Genomic DNA, 9610 nt, shown 5'->3' with positions numbered 1-9610 from the left:
CGGCCTCCCCGCCTGCGTGCTGCGCTCCCCTGCGCCCTCCCAGGCCGCCCGCGCCAAGCGCCTCAGTTTGCAGCTTGCGGGGAGGCCCAGACTATGGGCCACCCGGCCAGCCCCCGCCTCCCGACATCCTGGGAGCCGGAAGGGGCGTTGCCCCCACAGGGCAAACCTTCCCCCGGCCTCCTGGGTCGACTGTTTAGAGCCAAGCAAGGCCAAGTGGGTGCAGCTGCCCCAACCCTCCGGATCCTCCTCTCCCGGAGGCCTGCAGACCCGTTGGCTTTCCCTGTAACCCAAAACAAGGAGAGGGTGGGAGGTCTCTCGGGCGTTTTCCAGATGTGGTTCAGACTTTCCTAGTGCTGGGATTGCGGCTGACATTTGTGAATAAATGCCAGTAGGTCCGGGTACAAGGAGAGCACTCTCTAAACCCCAAAGACATCTTTTCTCCCTGCCCCACCTGAAGGCGATCTTTTCGATCCCCGAGGCCAGGATTGAAGCGGGGATGATGGCAGCAAATTTGTTCTGCACAGGTGACCCGGCCTGTACGGGCGCCAAGTCCCAGATCCCGCAATTAGAGTGGCCAGAGAGCAGAGAAGAGACCTGGGGATCTGCAAGCTGACCTATCCACCCGAGACTCTCCGCTCTGGGCGACCCAGGGTGTAGGCACCCTCCACGCGCCACCTCCTCTAGCAGTCCCCCGGGGTTCCTTCCCAGTCCTCGCACTGCCCTAGGGGTTGCTTGGTTCCCAGACCAGCGAGGAAGGCGGCGTGGGCCCTGGAACCCAAGGTCCCTCTGCTTCTGCTCCACTCCCCAGTGCCCAGCGCCTGGGAATTTGGGAGGGGAAGCTCTGGCGCTCCACAGCCCAGCTTCCCACCCAAACACACACTCAGAACCCCTCGACTGAGACCCTATGGAGCCTGCGCCCACAGCCCGGCCGGGAGCCAGTACGGCCCTCCGCTCTGGGACCAGCCGCCCCGCCTCCCTGCCCTGCTCTGCGGACTCTTAACTTACCGGCTCCAGGCGGCGGGAGTAGTGCTTCAGGCCAGAGTCGGGAGGCGCTGGCAGCGGCTGGACCGCGAGGTGGGCTCGGTGGGAGGCGCCGAGCACGGCTCTGCTGGGAGGCGCGGACAGCGCGGGCTGCTACCCGCCCCACCGGGTCCCGGCGCACAAAGCTACACGCCTCGCTGCAGCCCTCTGCCCTGCTTCGCGCTCCAGAGCCGCGGTCACCACCCGAGCAGGCGGGGTGCGGCAGGGCGGCAGGCGCTGGGGCAGAGGCTGGGGGGTGGGGGCAGTGGGGGTGTCGCCAGAGTCTCAGCCCCACTTGCCTCAGTTCTCCCTGAGTGGCGATGGTTTTTTATTTCAGCGCTTTCGCAGAGCCCGCAGCACCTGCCCAGCCTCCCTCCGGGGTTGGCCCGGCAGTGGCAGGGAGAGGCCAGGTCGCCCCCACCCGGAGGCGGGGGTTTCGGGGACGGGGAGGGGACTGACCGGGTTCACCCGCCCGCCCGGCGCCTGGGTCCCTGGCTCCGGGGGATGCAGTTTCGGGGTCACGAGCTGCTTTCAAAAAGTTGAACACAATATTCGGAAACCCACCCGTAGGAATTCTCCCCCCACACGCGGCACAATACCCACTCCCCTCCCCTTTTTCATTCCTTCCTCCCCCGCTTCCTCCTCCTGCCCCTTCCCCCTCCCACCCTTCAGCCTATAATCCTTCCCGTACGAGAGAAAGGGATTGGGAAGAAAACATGAAGTGTCTGTTTTTGAGTCCTAACCTTTGGGATCTTTCTGGGCCCTCAGTGAACGACCGCCCAGAGCTTCTCAGCTGCATTGGAGGAGGACTCATGGCCGGGAGGGGAGGAAATATATGTGGAGTGGAGAGAGCACTGAAATGGGGCTTGGCAGGAGTGGAGAGAGCACTGAAATGGGGCTTGGCAGGTCTTCCCTTTGGAGGAATATTTTTCTGCCCCAGTCGTCGTGTTTAAGACCTGCTACCCCACGACTGCCTCTGGCTAAGTGAGCCAGTATTGGCCCCTCGCCGGTCCCAGGGACTCCCTGCCACCGGGAAGCCTCCAAGGAGGCTTGCACTTGCCGGCTTGCTCTTCTCCTCGGCCCTCAGAGACCTGGCACTGCGGGAGTCAAGGCCTAAGCAGGGCTCCAGCTCGGAGTTTAGGGGCTGGGACACTCGCCGCCCCAGTCACGTTAGGTTTCCCATTTAAATTCTCTCTCAACCTCTCTTTCTCTCTTCCCTCATTGAGATCACCAAAGTGGTGTGGACCCGGCGCCTTGCCCCCAGATCTGCATCGGAATGCAGAAAAGATCTTTTTTTAAAAAAAAAAAAGTTTTGAATTCCTCAATGATTTTTCTTCTGGAAAGGCAGCTTAGGATAATTATTTCAGCTTTATTGAGGGCAGATTAGTTGAAGTCTGGGCGCTGCGTTTCAATACGCGTTGTACACGGGCCGACAATGTGGTCATTGTTGGCTACTGTGTGTGAATCCATTCAACATATACACTTTTTAACACCAAACCGAGTCCTGTCTAAATATACACAGCGCTCAGGGAAAGACGTCTCTGACCCCGACAAATCTGCGTAAATCACACTTCCATAGTTACAGAAGCCTCACAAAGGGAGGCCCGGCTCAAGATGCTGATTACATCGTCTTAAAAGCAACATACCTAAGAATAAATACCCATGCCTGGCCTGGGGGCTGTAGTGGCCAGAGACAGAAAGGGCCCTCTGTGTTCTATGGGCCTTTTGGGGTGTGTTTTAGGCTTTCGATGTTACTTTCCCTAGAGAAATTAGGCAGTTTTAAAATAATAATGGTAATTATTATCATTTTACAATACGAGCAAACAAGCAATTTCAGGCCTTATTCACTTCATCCGGGTGGCTGGCCTCCAAAGTTTGAGTGCCCTCTGGGGCTGGCAGGCAGGACCAGAGATCCTTCTGTTGTGTGGTGAGGAGTGGGCATCTGTGGGACTCTTCGGGTCCAGAGGGCTCTTGGGCTTCTCGGCTCCCGCAGCTCCTCCACCACTCCTCACAGAGGCTGCTGAATTCTGGGAGGAAACAAAAGAGTTGAGTTGCTTCTTAAGATGGAAAAAACTGTACTGTTTGGACTATTATTTTAAAATGGGTGGTGAGGGAAATCGAGGCTCCTTGGTCGGGGAGGGAGTAAAGAGAAGCCTAACTGATGAAGAGGGAGCTGAGGTGAATGTGGTCCATGGGCACCGATGGGGGAGGCAAGAGCGGCCTCTAGCACCCTGGGAACTGGGCTTAGGCTCCCTGGCGCCAGATACCCTCGGAATCCGGGATCCCTGGCTGGCGCCACGGCCCGCTGGGCCAAGGTCGGTGCTTGGTGGGCCCCATGATCTCATCTCTCCTTTCTTCCTTGCCACTATTAGTGCTCACATAGGCAGAAAGAGGCGGCCCGACGTGCAAACCATGTGCAAACCGCGCCCGCTGGGCTGGTCAGCCGTCTTTCCTTGCCCGCCGACCTGGCCTATGTGGAGCCTGGGGGACCCTCTTGCCTCCCAACAAAATCCCCGCTCTAATTGCACATCCCATTCAACAACTCTGTGCCCAGGGCTTTTCGAATTTCTGGATCAACTTCTTTGGGGAAAACGGAAGAAGGCGGCTCAGAGACAGCGGTAGAGAAAAGAAGAGAGAGAGGAAGAAGAGAGAAGAGAGAGGGGGAAGTAGCGAGATTAAGAGTTGCAAAGATAAAAAAAATTCTCTTTATCCCCCCCTTCTCCCTCCTTCCCTGCTCTCCCCCTCCCCCCGCCCTCTGGCTAAGTGGTAAAACCGTCCTTACGTTCTCGGTATTGATTGGCAGGACTGACAGTGATTGGCAGTGGTTGCCGTGGCAACGCCACAACGACACGCCACAGACCAATAGAAAAGCGAAACAAAATGTTTCAATGCTGCACTCACTGTGGATTTAGGGGAGATATTATGAGGCTGTTGTCATTAGGGCGATTGCGGTGGAATCGCTGAATCTTGACTCGGCGGTGGTTGGCTCTCCCTCTCCTCTCTCCCTCTCTCTCTCCGTCTCGGGTTCTCTCTCTGCGCGCGCGCACCGGGCCGCTCTCCTTCCTCCCTCTCTATGTGGCTGCGCGGGTGTGTGTGTGTGTGGATGTGTGTGGGGTGTGGGTGTCCTTTACGCCCTTCCTCCTCCCCCTCCTCCTCCTCCTGCTCCCCCCTCCTTTCCTTCTCCTCCTCCCCCCTCTCCTCTCCCTCCTCCTGGTCCTCATCGCCCCTCTCCTCCTCTTCCTCCCCTCTCTCTTCCTCTCCCTGAATTTTCTCCTCTCCTCTCAGGTCAGTCCATGGTATTCCGCTCCCCCCTAGACCTCTATTCCTCCCACTTCTTGTTGCCAAACTTCGCCGATTCTCACCACCGCTCCATACTTCTGGCGAGTAGCGGCGGCGGGAACGGTGCGGGAGGCGGCGGCGGCGCGGGAGGCGGCAGCGGCGGAGGGAACGGTGCGGGAGGCGGCGGCGGCGCGGGAGGCGGCAGCGGCGGAGGGAACGGTGCGGGAGGCGGCGGCGGCGCGGGAGGCGGCAGCGGCGGAGGGAACGGTGCGGGAGGCGGAGGTGCTGGCGGAGCAGGCGGCGGCGGCGGCGGCTCCAGGGCCCCCCCGGAAGAGTTGTCCATGTTCCAGCTGCCCACCCTCAACTTCTCGCCGGAGCAGGTGGCCAGCGTCTGTGAGACGCTGGAGGAGACGGGCGACATCGAGCGGCTGGGCCGCTTCCTCTGGTCGCTGCCCGTGGCTCCCGGGGCGTGCGAGGCCATCAACAAACACGAGTCGATCCTGCGCGCGCGCGCCGTGGTCGCCTTCCACACGGGCAACTTCCGAGACCTCTACCACATCCTCGAGAACCACAAGTTCACCAAGGAGTCTCACGGCAAGCTGCAGGCCATGTGGCTCGAGGCGCACTACCAGGAGGCCGAGAAGCTGCGCGGCCGCCCACTCGGCCCGGTGGACAAGTACCGCGTGCGCAAGAAGTTCCCGCTGCCACGCACCATCTGGGACGGCGAGCAGAAGACGCATTGCTTCAAGGAGCGGACTCGGAGCCTGCTGCGGGAGTGGTACCTGCAGGACCCCTACCCCAACCCCAGCAAGAAACGCGAACTGGCGCAGGCCACCGGCCTCACTCCCACACAAGTAGGCAACTGGTTTAAGAACCGGCGGCAACGCGACCGCGCCGCGGCGGCCAAGAACAGGTTAGTGGCGGGGCCCGCGGCCTGGCTACAGCCTCAGAGGCCTGGGAAGGGGAGAGGGGTTGAGAAGGGGCTAGCGGAGAGGCCGCTGAGCGTCAGGGAAGCCGTGACTCCTGGCCAGTTGGAGAAAGTTTCCGCTTGTCCGGGGCGCGCGGAAGAGGGGGCGGGCGGGCTGTGGATGTATTGATTGCTTTGACCAAGAAGGGCTTTCGTCAGGGCGGAGAGTGTGTGCTTGCGACCCGAGTGCCCGCAGCCCCTGATCCCGGCCCCTGGGAGCCTTAGCCCTGCACTGCACCCGTGCCTGCCTCCTCAGCCCTGTTGCCAGCTCCGCAATCCTCTGGAGCCTAGAGACAGGGAGGGAAGGAAAGCAGTCTTTGCCATCTGGTTCTTATTTCTGTGCACTGCAAAACCCCGAGAGAAATCCAGGAGCGTCAGAGAGAGGAAAGTGAACCTGGGTCCCTATCACAAGGGGAAAAGCCCGGAGGCCACTGCACAGCGGGCCCGTTTCCCGCAACGCTGTACTTTGCCTAACCGGGAGCAGGAGAGCCGGGCTGGGAGCGGAGAGGCCTAGTGTGTGTGCGTGTGCATGTGTGTGTGCACGCGCGTGTGCATGTACTCACCCTCCTGCCCCAGCCAAGGAGAATCCCTTTGGTCCCCTAAGTTGGGAAGCAGGCAGGAGCAGCCTTGTTGCTGGCAAGTTGGCCACAAAGTCACAAAATTGTATAGGGCTTGACCAACATCACAGGAGTTGGGCCTGGGGGAAGGAGAAAAAGAACCAGAGGGAAAGAAGTGGATAGGGGGAAGGAGTGGAGGGAGAAGGGAGAAGGAAGAGAGGAACTTGGGTGAAAGCCCTGATGTGGAGCCTGTGTCTCTATCCAGCCAGGAAGGCCCAGGGCCTGGTGTACCTCAGGAAGCAGGACCCCCAGCTGCTGACAGCTGCCTGTGGGTGGGGGCTGGGTGTGAGTTTCTGGAGGTGTGTTCGAGTTTAGGCGGCCGGGACCTGAGCCCATGGCCCTCTCACCCCTGCTGTGGAGCTCACTTTTCGTCTGATGAGGGGAGCACCCAGGGTCAAGCCAAGGCCTCCTTGTGGAGAGAATTCCAGACACCAGGTCCAGGCAGAAGGTTCCCGGTGGAGGAAAGGGGCAGCTGGAGACTGCTCTGTGCTCCTCTCTTGCCTTCTCTTTTGCCCCTTTTCTGTCTCCCTGCTCTTTCCCCACTTTTCCACCGCCAGCTTTCCTATTTTCTCTGCCCTCGGTCCTGCGCTTTGCGCTGGGATCCAGAGAGCAAAGTATGCGGTTCTACTCGGAGACCGGCCGGCCGGTGAGGAACCCGCAGCTCCGGGTGTGTGTTTGAGGGATCGGGGACGGGGTTACTGAGGGAACTCGACCGGTCGCGGGGTAGCCGGCTCAGTCTGAAGAGCCCCAGGGACTGCGGAGGGAAGAAGCGCCCGGCTCTTCTCCGACTTCTGCTGCTCCAGGGCTTGCAGTATTTTGCCGCTTGCACCCAGGCCTCCCCAGACGGCCGGGCTCGGGTTCTGCCTCTCCTCCGAGGCTAGCTTCTATCTGAGAAGACTTGGGACGCTCCCGAAAGCGGAGTCGGGAGCGGCGGCGCGGGGGAGCCGGGTGGCGGGCCTCTGTGTCAGGGCGGGCGCGGCTCTCTTTCTCCCGCAGGCTCCAGCACCAGGCCATTGGACCGAGCGGCATGCGCTCGCTGGCCGAGCCCGGCTGCCCCACGCACGGCTCGGCAGAGTCGCCGTCCACGGCGGCCAGCCCGACCACCAGCGTGTCCAGCCTGACGGAGCGCGCGGACACCGGCACCTCCATCCTCTCGGTAACCTCCAGCGACTCGGAATGTGATGTATGATAGCCAAGGCCGCCCTCCTCCCCCTCCTTCCCCTCCTCCCCCACTCCTTCCCCTCCTCCTCCTAGCCCTCCTCCTCTTCCTCCTCTTCCTTCTCCTCCTCCATCCCCAGAACAAACCGAAATCAGGATACCCAACCATACACAGATACAAGTCCACACACACTCCCACCCCAGCCAAAAATATATAAAAAACAAGAAAATAACAAATTAACCGCAAACTATCAACAACCCCCAACCACCATCTACCACTACGGCCACCCCAAAGGACCCCGACGCCAACAGACAGTGAAACGCTGATGTTGCGGGCAGAAAACATAAAAGAGGTGACAATTGTATACTTTCTAGGACAAGCACGGCTTCTCCTTTCGGTTCCCATGGACCCGGCACCCCACCTGCATGACGATTTATTTGTATCTGGGAAAATATTCTCTCTAGTTAAAAATGATTTAAAGAGTCGACTATACAAAAACCAATCACCACCACGAGGACAAGAGGACAAAAGCAAAACAGACAAAAAGAAAAAAACATCGCCATCTCCGTTCCGAATTTGTTAAAAAAAAAAAAAAAAAAAAAAAAAGGAGGGGGGAAGAACTCCTGGAGAGGGAAATAGCAAATGTTTCTCGCCTTTTGTTGCTCTCTCTCTTTTTTTCTCTCACTCTCTTTCTTTCTCTTCCTCTCTCTGTTTTTAAGTCCAAGTATTGGTCAAACAAAATGCAATCTTCTGTTTTTTGTTCAGCAGACAATCATTTTCTTCGTAAGCACCTTTTTCTCTCCACTCTGTCACTGCCTGTGTGGGTACTGGTTATAAATGTGGAAAAAGAATAGTTATGACTGTAACAGATTTTTATTTTTATTTCAAAATTTTATATGAATTATGTATATCTTAATGATCGGTCATTTTCCCAGTTTGTAATATATGTGTAGAAATTGCCTGTATATGATATTGCTTTTTCTCCTCTCCCTTTCTCTTTCTCTCTTGTTCCTCTCTCTGTCTTCCTCCCTACTCACCTGTCTCTTTTCCTTTTGGGATTCTCCTCCCACTCAGTGCTCCTGGTGTCGACTTGGCAGTCAAGGAGAGGCATGGTGGCCTGGGTTAGGAAGAGGGACCCCATCGCTAGCGAAAGCGGAGAGTGAGATTGTAGTATTCTTATGCAAAAGCTATTTCCAGTATTTCTTAGCAGCTTCAGAGGTATCTCTCACTCCCTGTAGGGCGCTTTTACTGTTATCTTAAACTGCGTGTTTATCTATATGTAAAAACTTTCTAAAGCAAATACAGTATTCTCCATTTTCTTATCACTCCCAGAGACTGGTGTTTTTGTCCGCCCCTGGCCCGCAGCCGCGGGGTGCTCGGCCTTCACTTCCACTGCTGCTCACCTGAGCTGGGGCAGAATTTCAAGGCTGGATCTCAGCTTCCCACCCCACCCCACCCAGGGCATTGGGAAGATCAGAACAGACCCTCCGGAAAGGAGCCAAAGCTGGATCCTGAGCAAAAAAGCTAAGAGGGTTCGAGGGTTGGGAGCGGAAGGCTACCGCCAGCTTCTTCAGAGTGAGATGCCAGACTCACTTCACCGCAGTATGCTTTCAGCCAGAATTGTAGCCTGCCAAGACCCTGTGGGTCTTTGGGGCTGTGCTGGGCGTCTTTCAGTTGTTGTTGCTTTGTTTTTTAAAAGAAGAAACATACAAGGTCGCCAAACCCCAGCATCCATCCCGAGTAGAGCTGACAGGTTTTGTCGTCTTTTTTGGGGGTGGGGTGGGGGCGGGGGACAGTGGCTTGAGTGGGGAAGGCAGGAGGAGTGAGGGAAGAGGTCTCTTGAGAGTTTAGGGCCTGGAATCAGGATGGACTTCCCTCCTTACCTCCTGAGTGTGTGTCTATGTGACAGTGTGATTTGCCTTACGACTCTCGATCTGTCTCCCTGAAATTTCTTCCCATCTTTGGGGTTCAGCTGGAACCTCTCAAGCCCCTAAGACATTTCAGAGTTGGTTTACACTTTAAAATGAAAACCAAAAATCACCACCTCTTACTAACCATGTTCCCACTGGCCCCAGGCCTCCAAGCCCTGGGCAGGGCCCCCACAATTCCCTGGGATGGCTTGGCTGGCCGTGCCTCTGCCGCTCTGGGCCAGAGTGGCCTGCACCCAAGGAGGAGCAAAAGAGGTAATTTCAGAAAACTTGCCTTTACTTGAAAGGCCAATTTCCAAAGCATGGAGGATTAGGGGGGAAATGTGCCTGGAATTTTGCATCCATTTCCAAACTAATTTTGACTTCCGATTCCCTTTTGTCCCCATCCCCAGCAGCGTCGGGGGGTTTAGGGAGGGCCAGGCTGGGCAGAGAGGCTGTCTGGCCCAGAGGTGCCCTGAGTGTTCCAGTGGGACCTTGCATGTCCGGGGCGTGCATTTGCCAGACAGGGAAGGTTCCTGAGCGTGCCCCTACTTAGAACCAGAGCATCCAGCTGACCTTCGGAGCTCCCAAGTTCTGTGGCCTGGCACATGGTGTCAGAATCTCTGTGTGTGTTCACTGCTCAGGAAAATGTTCCTTGTCC

The 9610-nt window shown here is 57.5% G+C and overlaps 1 protein-coding gene and 1 long non-coding RNA gene across 3 annotated transcripts; one reads left to right on the top strand and one right to left on the bottom strand.

Moving 5' to 3' along the window:
- Positions 1–2369: 2369 nt before the first annotated feature.
- Positions 2370–3720, bottom strand: LOC105507411. Its single transcript, XR_001001091.1, has 2 exons — positions 3400–3720; positions 2370–3047 (listed from the first exon to the last, which is right to left on the bottom strand). It is a non-coding gene; the product is annotated as an uncharacterized LOC105507411 (long non-coding RNA).
- A 389-nt stretch (positions 3721–4109) lies between these two features.
- On the top strand, positions 4110–8373 carry SIX3 (SIX homeobox 3). 2 transcript variants are annotated; one of them, XM_011935891.1, is made up of 3 exons: positions 4110–4485; positions 4582–5212; positions 6880–8373. In XM_011935891.1, exons 1-3 carry the CDS (start codon positions 4314–4316, stop codon positions 7070–7072), a joined length of 996 nt encoding a protein of 331 aa, XP_011791281.1. In that variant the 5' UTR covers positions 4110–4313; the 3' UTR covers positions 7073–8373. The 2 variants fall into 2 exon arrangements, with proteins under 2 accessions (XP_011791281.1, XP_011791280.1); XM_011935890.1 differs by having other exon boundaries at positions 4138–4488; positions 4576–5212; positions 6880–7201.
- Positions 8374–9610: the final 1237 nt, after the last annotated feature.

This window comes from Colobus angolensis, unplaced genomic scaffold, assembly GCF_000951035.1.
Source record: "Colobus angolensis palliatus isolate OR3802 unplaced genomic scaffold, Cang.pa_1.0 Scaffold15, whole genome shotgun sequence".
Lineage (NCBI taxonomy): Eukaryota > Metazoa > Chordata > Mammalia > Primates > Cercopithecidae > Colobus > Colobus angolensis.
The sequence above is the reverse complement of the archived record's forward strand: the minus strand, read 5'-3'. Positions and strand labels throughout refer to the sequence as shown.